This window comes from Chroicocephalus ridibundus, chromosome 2, assembly GCF_963924245.1.
Source record: "Chroicocephalus ridibundus chromosome 2, bChrRid1.1, whole genome shotgun sequence".
Classification (NCBI taxonomy): domain Eukaryota; kingdom Metazoa; phylum Chordata; class Aves; order Charadriiformes; family Laridae; genus Chroicocephalus; species Chroicocephalus ridibundus.
In genome coordinates, this window is record NC_086285.1 from 88,919,232 (window position 1) to 88,934,978 (window position 15,747).

At 42.5% G+C, this 15,747-nt stretch overlaps 1 protein-coding gene across 7 annotated transcripts in view; it reads right to left on the reverse strand.

The window, feature by feature from the left end:
* Nucleotides 1-410: 410 nt before the first annotated feature.
* The window catches only part of OTULINL (OTU deubiquitinase with linear linkage specificity like), a 28,365-nt gene continuing 13,028 nt past the window's right edge, over nucleotides 411-15,747 (reverse strand). For 3 of the 7 annotated variants that reach the window (XM_063326141.1, XM_063326139.1, XM_063326140.1), the window contains exons 2-9: nucleotides 13,570-13,731; nucleotides 12,305-12,464; nucleotides 12,165-12,196; nucleotides 11,966-12,057; nucleotides 8,122-8,271; nucleotides 7,188-7,316; nucleotides 4,264-4,536; nucleotides 412-3,083 (exon numbers count right to left, since the gene is read on the reverse strand). In XM_063326141.1, coding sequence (XP_063182211.1) covers nucleotides 2,904-3,083; nucleotides 4,264-4,536; nucleotides 7,188-7,316; nucleotides 8,122-8,271; nucleotides 11,966-12,057; nucleotides 12,165-12,196; nucleotides 12,305-12,411 — 963 coding nt within the window. In that variant the 5' untranslated portion in view covers nucleotides 12,412-12,464; nucleotides 13,570-13,731 and the 3' untranslated portion in view covers nucleotides 412-2,903. Of the gene's footprint in view, nucleotides 3,084-4,263; nucleotides 4,537-7,187; nucleotides 7,317-8,121; nucleotides 8,272-11,965; nucleotides 12,058-12,164; nucleotides 12,197-12,304; nucleotides 12,465-13,569; nucleotides 13,732-15,747 lie in introns of all 7 variants that reach the window. The other 4 variants (XM_063326136.1, XM_063326142.1, XM_063326143.1 and 1 more) reach the window with 2 other exon arrangements.

Sequence of the window (15,747 nt, forward strand, 5' to 3'; positions counted from 1 at the left end):
CAAAATCAATATCTATTTTCTCCTTTATAAGAAAAGATACAAATTTCTTCAGCTGCTCTGTTACATATTCAAGTTTGGGGAAAAATACAAACCCCCTGCTGAGGTTTCAGCATGTTTTCTTTTTCTTGCTAAACTAGCAGCAATAAATAATAAACACATCCTGACTGGAAACATTAGCTGCCTACAGCACTGCATTTAAAAAAAAATTGGTAATGACTGTACACTTCTGGAATTGTACAGCAAGCTTGTCTGTGCCACCAGTTGGAAAAGATGCTGCAGGACCCATCACTTCTGTAGTACCAGTTAGTCCCAGATGCACTTTATTCAGGATGATTCTCTTTTTTCTGTATTTTTCTTTTTTATATATATATATATACACATAATTTCTTTATATGTAAAAAAGCATATATTTTTACTTTATACATATGTAAAATATATTATCAGAGAACCTGATTAAAACTCAGTGCAGCCCCAAACACGTCTCAGTGTTCCTTCAGACCCTGTGTAGAATGCGCTCTGCATTTATCTCTTAAGACTTGTGATCGTGCTCACCTGAAGGTCCTCTTTCTTCACATCCCATTTCTGTTCCTGCCACAATCCGGCTAGCATCTCTGACAGCTGATAAGCCAGCAGATCTCTTTCAACATGTTCTTTCTGGATTCTTGGCACACAATTAATCTTGCCTAACTTCAGACATCTCGAGCAGAGAGATTTATGCTCATCCCTGCCAGCTCCCACTACAGTCAGTGAGGAGAACCAGACGCTTGTAGAGACCCCACTCCTCTGACTGACGGCACGCCACTGCCTTCCGCTGACAAGGCAGACAGCCCCAAGGTGACCAAATTCAGATGCAAACATCCAAATTGTCAAGATAAATTCCACTGTCTGCGTTAGATCCCCCCACTATTAATAAGCTCCAGATTACAAAAACGTACATTTTGACAATTTAACACTTTCAGCTCTAATGCTTTTGTATTCTCCTAGTCATAAATAATACGCAAACCATTTAAAAGATGACTATAAAAATACATCTTTTTTAGTTTGTCTGCTTGTACCAAAACCAAGAATAAAATAATAGACAAGTATTGATAGCTCTAAGTATTACTGTTGATGCAAAATAGATAGCAATACCCTACTCTCAGGCATTATAACATTTACCCATGCAGAGCAGAACCAAATCTCAAGTAGGCAAATTATTTCATTCAGTGAAAAAAAGTTTATTTTAATAAATAAAGTACTTGATATGCAGGTTTTGATGAGATGAAATTATTATTGGTAGCAAGCCTTCTTAATTAAAAGCTCTACAAGTTACTGAACAAAACTGAACTCAGAAAAACTTTCAGGAAACAAAACTGTTGCAACACAGAACTCAGGTGTTTGTGTTTATAAATATATATACATATACAATACAAACAAAAGGACTGTAAGGGATAAAATTGCCTTCCTTTACACAAAGGAACCGGGCACTGTCTGTGCACTCCAAGCGTTACCATTTCGCTGCCTCATGCAACTGCTGTAGCTCCTGCAGGCCCTGTTCATGGTTTTGTTACTTGTATTTTCTCCTGCAGGAATTAAAAACTAAACCTGCCTGTCCCCCTGTCTCTCGGATAAGAAAAGGAAAGGCTTTGTTTTTTAATAAATCCCACTTTCTTCAATACAACCATATGCCTACGGGATTTTAAGCTTTCCACAAATATTTTGCTAGATCTGCTGTATCATTTTAATATTTCTTCAAATTAAGGTGCCTAATTTTTGAAATAATCAAAACACAACTGATTCTTTTAGAAAATAGAACCAGGCAAAATGTTGCACGTAATAAGGTAAATGTCATTTAGTTGTCCTGGACAGACTTCTTCAAACACTGAGGTCTAAACTAAAGATAGCAATCTTATGCAAGGAGATTAATACACGCTCAGAGGATAAAACATGTATACACACTGCTGAATTCAAATAACGCATAGAAAATTAGTATTTTCTGAAAATGCAGTGTTTGTGAATGTATTCTGTGCACAGCTTTCTCGTATGAATTGCAAAGGACATCTTGGCAGGTAATGTTGAAATAAGCCCTTAACAGGATTACAAGTTGACAAAACCCATAGTCTAACTCTATTGCATGTTACTTATTAATTAATACTATCCTTTTTAGCTTTGAAAAAACTTGTCTCCTTTCCTCAGTTATAACGCAGATCTTCCGTTCATCTGGCATGGTATCCATGTGTGGGGGTTGGGGTTTCCCGCCCTCCCCCCGTGTAACACTTCTTCACCTTCGGCTATCAGCGCTGAGCGCAGACAGTTTAATTTCAGGTGTGTGAAGGAGTGCAGCCTTCCTGTCCCTGGAGGGAAGCGTTCCAGCAATGGGGGGAAGCCAAATGGGACTTGAGGCAGTTACGCAGAGGGCCCAGTTTACATCCTCCCATCCGAGGTAGCCCCAGGTCACTGCAAGTTAAATAGCCTGGAGTATAAGCTGCGGGACCCCAGGAGCTGCTTCCTCTGCGATTCATCCTCCCTAGCTAGAGACAGGCAAGGGAAAGGCAGGAATTGCTTTAGGAACTTGAGTTTAACCCATCCAGAGATGTCAGAGTAAACCCTTAGGCTAGCAATGGAAAACCCAGCATTACCTTTGCCTTCTCTGTCAGTGCAGTCCAATCTTTTTTGTCTGATAACCCTCAAATATGCTATTTTTTCTACCAGACAGTACAGCGATATATTTTATGGGTTTTTTTTCTGGCCGACTGATGGTGAATTAAGCTGCATGGGAAAGCAAAATGTTTACACAATAAACCATAAATCATTTTGTAATCATTAACGAGCATTCTCAAAATCTTACTGCTGCCAATTAGAAACGTAATTCACTGGAACTGGTCACTGACTATATTACACAAAGGAAAAAAGTCACTGGTCCTTCACGTCCTGAAAAGGGGAATGTGATAGTAGCGGTCATCCTCGGTCAGGAGAGAAATCTCATTCCATTCCCTTCGGTATTCGTCTGGATAGTTTACTTGAAATTCCTCAGTATTAAACTTATGCAGTCTGTAAACTCTTATCTTTACTTCAAGTAAGTAGGCAAGAAGAAACAGTTCAACCTAAAGATGAAGGAAGTCTGTAAGACATTTATTTCTAGACTTAGAAAACTAAACCAAAGATAATCCAAGTTAAGGCAAGTCACCTAGCTTCAAAACAGTAGACAAGGAATAAAAGGGCACCTTTTGTAAGTGAAGTAAGAAAATTAAATGTCTGAGGGCATTTTCAAAGTCACAACAGTCCTTCCACTGCTCTTTTGCACGTAGAGGATACTCAGGTTAATGCTTGGCACTTTGGAAACATCTCTCTTCCACCTGACATAATACTTAAATTGCTCCCAAAGCCAGCTCACACAGCTTAGTGGGAAGCAAGAAGGGACGAGCTATTATTAAGAGCTATTATTACACCTTGAAAAATGGGAAGCCTGCCACCTTGTGATCACTTGCTACATGAGGGAAATATAATAGTAAAAGGGAAAAAATTTCCTTGTACTTCCATGTACGTGAAACTTGAGAACTGGCATCTTCATTGACGCTTCTTGCAAAGGATTGCTTAATCTGGAAAAATGCTTTGGAAAAAGGTCATATCCTTGGGCATAGCCAGACAGAGCAGAACTTGTCCAATTATAATCAAACGGCTGCTGAAGGTGACTGCAACATCTAACAGTTGACTTGGTAACTGAAATTGATTATAAAAATATTTTTCACTCATCTGAAAATGAAACTGTTTGCAGAGTGGCAGTGTGGAGCTTAGATGTCAGTACTTAACTCCTCACTAAATATAAAACTAAAAAAAAAAAAATCTTAACATATAAAGGTGAACAGTTAATAGAGTTATCATTACCTAATCTTAACAGACATTAGATCTAATGGGAACCAAAGAGAGGGGGGAAAGTAGAGTGATGATAGAGGGTTTGGCATGGTGGAACAGATAGGAAAAGCGAAACAACAGGTCAAAGCTGCACCATCTAAAATTATTTTACACATCAAAGATATCCTTGTTGTAAACTATGTCTCATTGATAGCTTGCAGCATTTATTTATGGCACAGCAAGAAAACCGTCCACCCCATTTTACTCTACTACAGGTTTTTTCCTGGAACATAAATGACTATCCTCACTCTACTTCCCCACATCCCAAAGAAAAAAAATGGGCCAGCTATCACAGATGACGTATGATATATTCACCTAATCGCGTCAGAGATGGAATAAGTTTTGTGATTTATTTTTCATTTATATCGTTACCTGGTCTAGGCACATAGAGTCACCTATGGCATTCAGATGATTCATCATGAAACTCAAAGGGTCAGACGAAGAATCACGAGCAAGAAGAAGGTTAAAAAGATTGGGTATGCGTTCTTCCCTGTTCTTTATCTGCTCATAGGCTTCGACAACTTCGTAGAGCATGATGAATTTTATGGCCTCATACAGTTTGTGCTCCTTGCTCTCATCAGAAAAGAGGGTATTACACATGTTTCCTCTTTCTTCCTGATCTTTAGTAGCACTTACTTCAGTCCACTGGAAAGCACACAGAAGAATACTAATCAAATTATTAAGAATCCTATTTAATACAAAAGATTCCAAAAGAGGAACAATTGCCAGTCTGTACTATACCATTATTGTGGCCAAATGGTGGTGCAAATAAGCAGGTGGCTCTTTTGCATCCGCAATAAAATTTGAAGCCTTACACATTTTGATTTCCATTTATCCAGCTGAACCTATTTGCTACAGACAGCTCCAAGCATCTGGATGCTAATGGCTATGAGAAAGCAAACGTAATTGCCCCATACGAAAGCCACCCACTACCGCTGCAGTAGATCCAGCTGTCATTGTCAGTAAAAAGCCTGAAAGAGCGTAACCACCAAAGGTCCTCAGAAAGTTACCGGAAATCTGTGTGGGTGCATCAGACATACACACTAAGCCATAAGCAAAGGTTAGATTAAGTGATGGCCTGACCTGTTTATAGCTTACAGCTTCCAAAAGTCAGTGATTTTTCTCTATAGTACCCTTTACATTAAAGTTGTCCTAGCTTGAATTCTTTAGATGCTGAGTCCAGTTCAGAAGCGTGTCAATTATAAGGAACCTATGAAACTGGACAAGCCAGAATGGTATTACGAACTGTACACATTTTTATGTCTTTAGTGTGTTCTGCCTCATGAGGTGCAAGTTGTCAAGTTGGCTGCACAAGAAGGGACAACACAATGACAGGCATGGGACACAAATGGGATAGGAATTTCTCGTTCTGCTCATGGCTGATAACTGGAGCTCCTGAGCTCTCTGTTGCTCTAGAGGGGTCAAAAACCAGCGCTCACACCCAGAAAATGGGCCATCCAGGAGACAACGTTGGACTGGGTGCCAAATCACAAAGCTTAAAGCACCCAGTCATGAACACAGTGGATAAAAAGAGTCATCAGGAACTGAGAGGTTTTTTGGGACCACCATAAGAGATGATGCTTAATGACTGGGATTCAAATGAATTTCAGTTAATTCTGTGCTTGTATCATTTATATGTTGACGTGGCCATAAACTGTGAATTACAATTAAAAAAAAAAAAAATCTAACTTCCCATGAATACTAAATCGAGAAACAGATCCTCCAGTCTCCTCATGCATTCCTGAAGGCTTTTCTTTACAGGTTAAAAATGAGACCAAGTGGCTGAACCACTGATGTCCCTTTGCTAGAGGACATCATCTACCTAAGTGAAAAGCCTGTCCTAAGCGTCAAGCACTATTAACCAACTTGAAACTTTTTTCTGTACAAACATGCAGTTTAAATGCTTTGTGCTAAGGGACTAACATCAACTTACAAGAATGACAACGAGTTAAAAATAAAAGCCGAGCAACCCAACACCGGCAAATGCAAAGAGCAACCAGAATGATAACTGCACAAAGAACCACCAGGCACGTCTCAAGCTGACAGGCAGTTGTCACCGTGGCACAGCAAGGTTGCAGGCAAGGGACGAGGACCAGATATTTTAATTCCCTCTTTTTATTACTGTATCATTTACTTATGTATTTATTTATAAATAAAATATTTTATTTGCTTTGTTTCTAGGGCTAAATAAGTCTGTGGTTTGTTGTTTTTCTTTAACAACTACTATCGCTGATAATAGGGTTTAAAACCACAGAGTTGTGGCTTGCATACAGAGGGACACATAAGTGCGCACCAGTAAAATAAGCTGTTGTGGCTGTGGTAAGACATTCCAGAGCCGTAAGGTGCACTGTAGAATTAAAAAAGTCGGTTTAAGATCAGGTATACTGGATAATGGATGCCTTCAGAGAAGGGTTTCAACCTAATCTTGGCCAAGACCCTGGAGAGTCCAGCAAATGCCAGTATCCACCTGATGACTGTGACCAAGGAGAGGATACAAGGCAAATGCCCAGCAGGAGGAAGATGGGGAGGAGGTGGTGGTGTGCTGGGGACAGCTTGTGGCAAAGCAAATAGGAACAGTCCAGAGCTCACGCAACTGCAGACACGCACAAACCCCCGAGGAGCTCAAGGAAGGTGCAAGGTCTTGTCAGGACGATTTTTTAGCTCTGTTTCAGAAGGCTTTGGGGCTAGTAAAACTCCCCAAGTTTTAAATATGTAAATAACTGTTATACTCCTGGGTGGGAATGTAGGCAATCTGGATACGCTGAGTAGAGGGGGGGATATGCTGAGTAGAGGGGGCAGTGAGGCTCAACAGGTCTCTGTAATCAAGTGCTTCAGGTTACAGAGAGAAATTGTAGTAAAACTGGATAAATACAACATTTCATGGAGAGGGGAGCAAAGGAAAGACAATAGTCTGAGAAGAAGGTGCACTGTTCGTTTGTTCCCTCCCATATGGGCAGGGAATCAGGAAGACCTCATATAGCATGTTCTTGTTTTTAATCAAAATGATGAGGTACTGCAGGAGCCTTGATGGCAAGGGCAGGTAACCACGCAGCAACCAACAGCTGTGGGGAGAACGGCCTCCATAACTTTCGGGGGGCCCCGAGGATATAACCTAGTAGAAGCCCACAGAGGGGATTCCCCCCCAGGAGAGGCGACGGCCTGCCCAGCTCAGCTCCCTGAACCTGGGAGTGGGGCTGACTGCCACAGACATATGCAACACAGAGCAGTTCCCTAACTCGCTCTCAGCCCACTTCTCGGTGCTTTTATTCCCCCTCACCCATCTCACAAATACTCACATTGGTCTTCAGTGTCTCCATACATTTGCGCAATTTACCAAAGACATTGGGACCCGTGTATCTTTCTGGCCCAAAACCGTATTGCTGAATCCAGTTGCAACCTTGAGAATACAAAAGCTTTTCAGGGAGCTGGGGAAGAAAAAACCAAAACCTAATTAAGTAGAGATCATAACCATAACAAGAAGTAGAATATAAAGTTATATAAACTTGTCGACATGCATTTTAATTTATGATGTGGTTGTATCCTCTGGTTGTACAATTCAAACAAAAAATATAAACGGGCTTCAGAACAACTCAAACATTAACAAGGAAGCTCCATTTGACTGCCAAGTCCTTAAGAAACTTTTAAAACAGGGCCAGACAAAAAAAGAAGAAAATATGCTCCAGCAAAGTATATAGCCCATCCTGTGGAGAAGCTGGATATATGCAAACTCAGTGAGGTTTTCAGGATTACAGACACCTTCCAGTTAGCACACGTGTGCCCACAGGCAGCAGCTACAGCTCCCTGCCTCCTCGCTGCTGCCTCCTGCCAGAGCTCCTGGAGCCCAGGGCAGGATTCCTGCCGCTCCAGTAACAGGCTCAGCAGCTCCCAAGCGAGCCGCTAGACTTTGCACAGACGTGGAAGAGGTGGATTTGAATATCCTTTCGTGTTGAGGGAGTGACATCTAGCAGGGTGGCGGTAATCCTTATCCATCCACTTTTTTTTTTTTATTTTTTTTTTAATATTTAGACTCACATTCACTTCAATACATTTAGATCAGGGACATTTTTTTCAATTAGTTGTAGTTCGAAGAGTTTGAAAAACTTCTCTTTAACTTCTGATAACGATTCTCCTCTACTTCCCTATCAGACACATAAGTTTTCACATTGATAAAAGCTTCCTTCTGCAATGCAAAGTCACCTGAATCGTGTTCATTTAGGAACTGAATTTTACCTTTAATATATCTCTCTCCTTCATCCATGATGGAAAAGGAATGCCTTGGCTGAATATCTGAAAAAGCACTGCTCTTAGTACACAATAGCTGTCCTTCCTGACTTGCCGCAGATATTTGATATGATAGCTCCAAAACAATTCTTCATATGCCTAGAAAAAGATCAAAAAAATTTAGTAATAAACATTTTAAATCTTGGACCAAACCCATGTTGAATTGGAGTCCAGTTCCAAACTACTCATAAGATGGGGCTAGGGGAAAGGGCGAGTACATTTATAAGTTTTATATACACAAAAATGTTCTAACTTCATAGGTTTTGTAAACACCTTACACTGGCACTGCCCCTAAAGAGTGATCCTGCACTCTCTCCAAACCCAGCAACTCGCTCCAGTCTCTGCGCTGTTGCTCGTGTAAACATTCAGAAGGTCAACCAAAGCAGAACAGTCAGCGAAGACTTCTTTGCCATAACAGCTTTAACCCTGACCACTTCACAACTCATGCTGACACGTGGGATGGAGCAGCAAGAGGGCAGGAAGGGGCGCCTGGAGAAAACTCCTTTTGGCAGAAACATCTCCTTACACTGACCTGAACCCATCGTGCAATGGTGGCCTGAGGCTGTGCAGATCTGGCAGCTCTGTGCTGAAGTGGGTGGCCCTTCTTCCAGCTACACACTCCCTGTATCTCATCTGCATTACCTCTGGCTCTCATCTGGGCCCTTGGCGAGACAATTCAAATGAATAAACTGGCAGACAATTACCTTAGCAAGAGGACTCTACAGTTAAACAGGCCACTGCATCAGTCTCAGTTTGCTTCCTGGAGGGGGCAGGAAGACGGTCTCAATTCCAGGTCCTCTTTCACCTCAGTTGCTTTCTCACCCCATCCCACTTGGCCGCACAGTCTCCCCTACCCTTACTTTGCATTTGCTGTGACAATCATAAGCCTGCTGAAGCTTTCCTGCTGGGGAACCTTCCTGCTGCTTCAGTGAGCTCAGGTGTCTCCATCAGCTCACCATCTTGGTGAACCACATCCAACAGAAGACGTAAGAGCCAGCACAAAAAAGGCAGAGGGACAGTTTAGCTAGAATGAGGTGAGGAAAAGGGAGAGACAAGACAAGCAAGGGACTGCCGCTTTTGGGGACAGCAAGCACGTTAAGCTGGTTCAGGATCTCACGAGACCTCATCCTAAAATGTGCTCTTTACTGTGATAACCTCTACCTGATATAACCAGCCACCCACTATACTCCCCCGAGTCTCCTTTTCAGCTCTGATCATCTAGCAGGCTCATGGATTTTCTGAAAGGCTTGTTGCCCAGTATGAGTTTGCAAATTTATCAAAAGTTTTGCTGTCTTTTGTTACTTGTTCTTCGAAATCACTTTTGTCCTTGTTGCGTGTTGTTCTGGGCACTTTTGGCATTGCTGTGTTCCCTCATTTCATCTGGCAAAGTTGGATCCTTTCTCTGTTCATCATTTGGACATGACTCCAGTTTTTTGAACAATACCTTCTTTTTTCTCCTAAGTCTCTTATGCTGCCATTTAGCCTAATTAGCTTTGTTTTGCCCTTTCCTAAGTTGTCCATGGTAGGCATTTGCTCTGTGATTCCACTACCATGAACTAAAGCAATATATATGTCAAATACACCGACTATAAATATTCCAGTTTCTTAGCCATCTTTTAGGTTCTTTTTAACATACTTCCTTGTTTTTATAAAGTTGACCTTTCCATAGTTGGATGCAATTGTAATAATTTTTTTGCTTTCTTGTTCTTACATGGATGTTGAATACGTGCCGTTTCCTATTCCAGAGAACAGCAATAGACATTAGAAAGCAACATTTTAAGGCAGATCCCGTGCACTACTCAGGACCAAGGCAAGGGTTGCTTCCTTTTCTGAAGGCTCCCTGAAAAGCTGATCTACCAAACAGTCATTGGCAGCACCTTAAATTTCAACCCCACGGCTGTTACCAGTGCAGATGGCTAGTCGGTGTCTCTCATTACTACTGCATCTCCTGCTCCCTCTGCCTCTTAGATCTCACTCAGCATCTCATGGTCAGCGTTCCCCACCATCATCAGATAATCAGAAATATGGACCTGGTGCTACATTTGTCCTGTGCTAGTCTGAAATGCTACACCATGAAGATACGAGGATATAATGTCACTGTTAGCTGATTCACTGGACTGGACTCTAAGCTTGTTTTAACAGATACTACTACTCTACCAGCGGTATAGCTACTTTAGCTATATGTTTTATGGGAAAAGCAAAAATCCAGCCCACAGTCTTTGAGCCTACCTTACAGCTGAAACAGAGAGCCATTAAACATGTGTTGCTCCTGGAGGCCCAAGTTAGGGTAACGCAGTGCGGCTCCAACTCCAGGCACTGGTCAGGGCGCTTCAGAGGGCACTGCTGCTCTCACCATGTCCCCTGCCACACTGCCTCCAATAACGACCACCAAGCTGGAGCTGCCAACAGCCCACTGCGTGTGCATTCATGTACACCTTTTGTGGGAAGTGCAGCTGCCATTCCTGCTTATTGGGTGTAAGCACGTACACACACCATACGCAACTGAAAAACACGTTGGTGAGGTGACAGAAGACAGTGTAGCTAGCACTGGTGAACCATGAATTTAGTAGGTCCTTGGCTCAGGAGTTCAGCTATCCATGACCCAAAGCCCGGTTCAGTGCAGCACAACTCTGTCACCTTGACTCACAGGTATGAAGAAAACTTGCTAAGCTGCAAGAAACTATTTCAGCTAAAACAATGCAAAGTATAAGAAATAAAAATCCAGGGAGAAGTATAATAATTAAGATGGTGACAGCTAGCAGCTCAAAGATACAAGATGGGGAAAAAATTACATAAAATAAAAGAACAACACAAAAAAAACCCAGGAAAAACCTTTACATGGAAAGGAATAAAAAACATAGCTTAAAAAAAAAAAAGAGAGAGAGAGATGGGAAAAGAGCAGCACCAAGGATTAGCTGATGCCCACAAGCACAGAGCCTCCACCTCCCTGTGCATCCCAGGGCTGTCTGCAGCCGCCCCTCCGCAGCCGATCAGAGTGCTGAGGATGAGGAGGACATTAACTGTGAGACGAGTAGCTTGTTTCTCCTAGCTATGTGTGATAGGAGGCAGCAGGAGTTGCCGGGTGTAGCTAGACTTATCTCATGCGGGGGAAGATGCCGGCGCAGGGGGAGATGCCGATGCCGAAGTGCCTCAGCCAAGGAGCACCACGGCAGCATCACGCATCCTGGGATGCAGAGATGGAGCAGACGGGGGCTGCGTGAAGGCAGGGGGTGGCCGCCATCCATCAGGCTGGTCCTCGCCCGCTGAGGTCTGCCCCAGCTTGGCACAGGCCAGGTGTGAGCTCCTGCGCCCAGCTGCGGCCGATGCAGCCGGCCAGGGGCCTTGGTGGCAGCTGGGGAGGGTGCCAAGCACTGGCTGCTGCCACAGGGAGCTTCAGAGCTTGGAAGAGAAATGGGTGTGGTGTTTCTTTCCTCCCTGGAATGAGAGCCTTTGCCTTAAGTCAAAGGCTGGCTGAGAGGCAAGCGCCTAAGACCAAGTTATTTGGGCTGTAGCATTGGGGATGATTTTTCCCGTTAAAGCCACCACGTGGGTCATCGGTCCTATGGGGGGAATTTGCAGAAGACGCATGGCTAAAATCTGATCCACGTTTTGACCTGCTCTACCGCAGTCTTCATCTAGACCCATGCTCATGGCGTCCCTTTTGCTTTTCTTTCAGCCAGCCGGAGTAGCAGGTTCTGGTAGCCGTGGCAGCTGCTTGCACTGGGATTGCTATTCCTTTCCCACAAACAACTTCTCCCCCATCCTCTTGAAGAAACTAAGATTTAAGTCTTACCTCCCTCATGTGTTTGGCCTGCTTTGTCTCTCCTTTCCATTCTCTGGCACTATAACCAAGCAGATCAACTTCTGTCAGCACACTGAGATTCCCTAAATCAAAATTAATTCATAGATTAGTTCCCTGCTGCTGTTCTGCATTTAAAGGGTAGCGGTGGTGGAGGGGATTAAGGAACACAGAATGACAACAAAAAGATTACTTATGAGTTTTCTCTGAAGGTAGTTGCTCCACCTGAAAACCAAATGATAAAACAGGTGTCAAAGAGAAGTTGCCAAAGTTCAATATTTACTGAAATAAGAAACAGCGTGGAAGATTAAAGTCTGCATAATAAAAACCTACCGTTTCAGTAACTGCGCTAAAAAGCTGTATAGCCTCCTGCAATACCAACAAACAGCCACCAGGAAAGACATGCTTAGCATTAGCTGCACTTTCACTTTTTGCCACATGAGACACAAGGATTCCTTGGCAGCTGCTGTCCAGGACCGCACCTCATGCCTTCCTAAAACAGGGATAAAAAGAGAGAGGAAAAACAATCTTACCACTGTTTTGCAATACTTGCTTCTCGTTGTTTCCTTACAAAAAGAAAAATCATCCAAGTAGGATACCACTCCAAATGAAACACAAAACACAAAATGTAAAAGGCGAGTATATTTTTGTATACTTAATATATCTGTATTTTATCTACTTAGTTTTTCGAGTTTCTAGGGCTTTGGGTGCACGTGGTTCACATTTCCAAGCCTTCCTCCACACAGCGAAGGCTAGATATATAGTTACCATGGAGCCACAGGAAGACTTGATATCAAAGCAATTGTTCAAGAACAAAAAAAACCAAACGAACTTGCTTTGGGATGTGCTGATCCAGAGACCTGTACTGTGCCATGAAGTCAAGGTTTTAAAGACCAGAGGTTCCTGGGAGTTGTAGTCTCCAAACAGGCCATATAAGGCAATATTAGCTGACTAAGCGTCATACGACTGCCAGGGGAACTAAAGGAATGTTCCTGCCTCGATTTGGGCAAGTTGAGGGTCAGTTTAAAACGCCAAAGAAGGCTCCTCCCTGGGGATTTGGTAGAAAGCTCAGGAGATCATCACAAAGCGGGGGGTGCTCAAACTGTTCTTCACAGACAAACCAGGCACGTTTCTGTTGGCATTACAGGCAGGGTTAGGGAAGGCTGTAGCCGTCTTTTGTTGATAAGAAACCCTAGAACTTAGAGAAAGCCTGCAGACTGAACAGTTGACAAAGGCAGTGTCTGCTCCCTAAGTGAGAAATTTATCCTCTGGCTGAAATTTGAGTATAGGAAATTCCCAGAGTTTATGATCAGCAGCTGCTCTGTTATTAACTTATTTATTGATTCAGTACAAAACTTGAAGAGAACTCAACTTTTTATAAAGGCATCCCCAGAGAAGGCTGAAAAGTCCACAAAGGGATTACTCATTCAGCATAGTTTTATGGCAGTTAAACTTCTGCCCCTCCTGGCTTTAACAGGAAATTTAAGAGGGGCTTAAGTTTTCCAAGGAAGTTAAGCCCATGCACTGTGGACAACTACCAAGTCATAGAGTTACATATGAATCCCCGCCTTGGCAACAAGATAAACAGTTACACATACATTTTTACAAGCACCGTTGCATATATACAGAGCAGTGCTGGTATTTGGCCTTTTCCAATATTCTGTTGTTTGAAGAAGTTTTATTACAGGATGTCATATGCAAGATGTCCAGAGGCAAGACCCAGACCTCGTCTCTCCCATGAACACAAAGCAGGTTAGGAGCTGTAAAGGAAAAGGTGTTAATGAACTTTAAAAACAAGTGATCGGACAAGCTTTTGGGGTGCTAGTTGCCATTTACACAAAACTCGTACTGCTGTGAACACTTTTAATACAAGACAACAGACAGGTCCTCTGTCAGCTTCTACTCGTGTGCTGCACTGACCTCTGTGTTCCTGGCACCACTGCGGGTGTCCTGCTGTGAGGTAAAACAGAACCAAGTTTCTTTTCAGTAATTTTACTTTTCAGTTAAGCCTCTTCTAATGCTCTGAAATTAATGGTGTATTTTTCAGACAGTATCCACTTCTAGCAGATAAGGTCTGATGTTCATAGTGAATACCAGGGAATGGTACGCAGAGAGGCTCCTGCTTATACTTATTGCTATAACAACCAAGGTCAGATAATTTTGTTATTTGCCCCGTTGGAGGGTCGGAAGCAGAAAAGGAAAAGAAAAGCAGAGGAGTGGACAGGACAGGTGACCCAAAACTGGCCAACAGGGTATTCCATCCCATCCGCATCACGCTCAGTATAAAAGCCGAGGGATCAAAGGGTCAGCTTTCTTTCCTCAATGGCCAGTGTCCGAGGAGGACCCTGTCTGTTTGTCTGCCTTTGATCCTGATCCATGAGTTCCTGAATCCAGATCTGGAATCCAGTTCCCATCTGCCACTGAGTCCAGTCTGGGACTTTCCCAGTGCCTGCCAGTGATGTGATCATCATCCTGGGAGCTTGACACTGGATTTGTGTATATTTCATTGTTTTATTAATATTATTATCTTTCTCTTACTCTATGTTATTATTAATATTTCATTAAAGTAGTTTCATTTCTTTTCAACTCCTAAATCTTTTTCTGTCATTTTCTCTCCTCTCTGAAGGGGAGAGAGGTAAAAGAGAGCATCTGTCGTTTGTTTTAGTGGCCAGCCCAGCCCAAACCATGACCAAGGGTTATGCCTGCACACACTGAGTATGAAAAAGCAAGATGAAAAATCTGAAGCTGCAGGAAGCATTTACTACTGATGCCAAGTAACAGACAGCAAAACATCAGCTGTAAGGTTCGAAAATGGCATAGTCGTGGAAACACCAGGACATTCCCACTTCCAGCACCCAAACACACTTACTGCTGATGGACACCAACAGACACAATCTTAATAAGCACGCAAATTGCTACCTAGAGGACAAGAACTGAGGATTACTAACAGACAACAGTCATGTCAGAATCAATCCACCACGATTTTTTCTCTCTCTTCTTTAGGATAAAGGCATCAGTGTTGGAAAAACCTCAGCAAACTGTAAATAACCGAGCCTTCTGCTAACTAGAATGGAACCTGAAGGCTTATAAATGTGGTTCGGCTCATGGATCGATGGGTATTCTGGATTTATATTGTCACGCTGTCGTATGAAAGCCAATGATGATTCAAATGGAATTTGTTATCAGCAATTTAAATATACAGTATCAAAAGGGAGATCCAGCAAATTTTCCTTTCATTACTTAAAATGACTGTATGGTCCCTCTTTTGATTTGGAACAAACTGGGACTATAAAAAGCGGGAGCTGGCCCATCTGTTCAAATGCCATACTTTGCTTTATTGAGTACCAGAAACACATGTGAGCGCAAAATTTCTTCCTTTACCCCTTTTACTGCCAAAAGGATGAGAGGTTTGCATCAGCACAAGGTTTTAAGTTGAATCAAACCATCTTTTGAAAAAGCTTTTGACGGTATTAGTCCTGCAAAAAAACCTACTGGAGGCCCACAAGCCTCCCTTTAAGGCACATGAGTAACTATTCCTCAAGGAGCTCTGGGAAGCGCTGGCTTACTGATTTCAAACAAAAACACAAATTGGTGTCAGAGAACAGGAGATATAACTGAATATTGTTTATCCATTTTTAATTAGCACGGGAGATTTATAAGTAGGTATTTCCCTAATAAAAAGCCTAATGGGAGGTGGGAAAGCCTGCAAACAAGTGATTTTGAGTATTTTTGCTGCACTTGTATTACAGCATTCCCTGGACTTCATAAACCTTGCC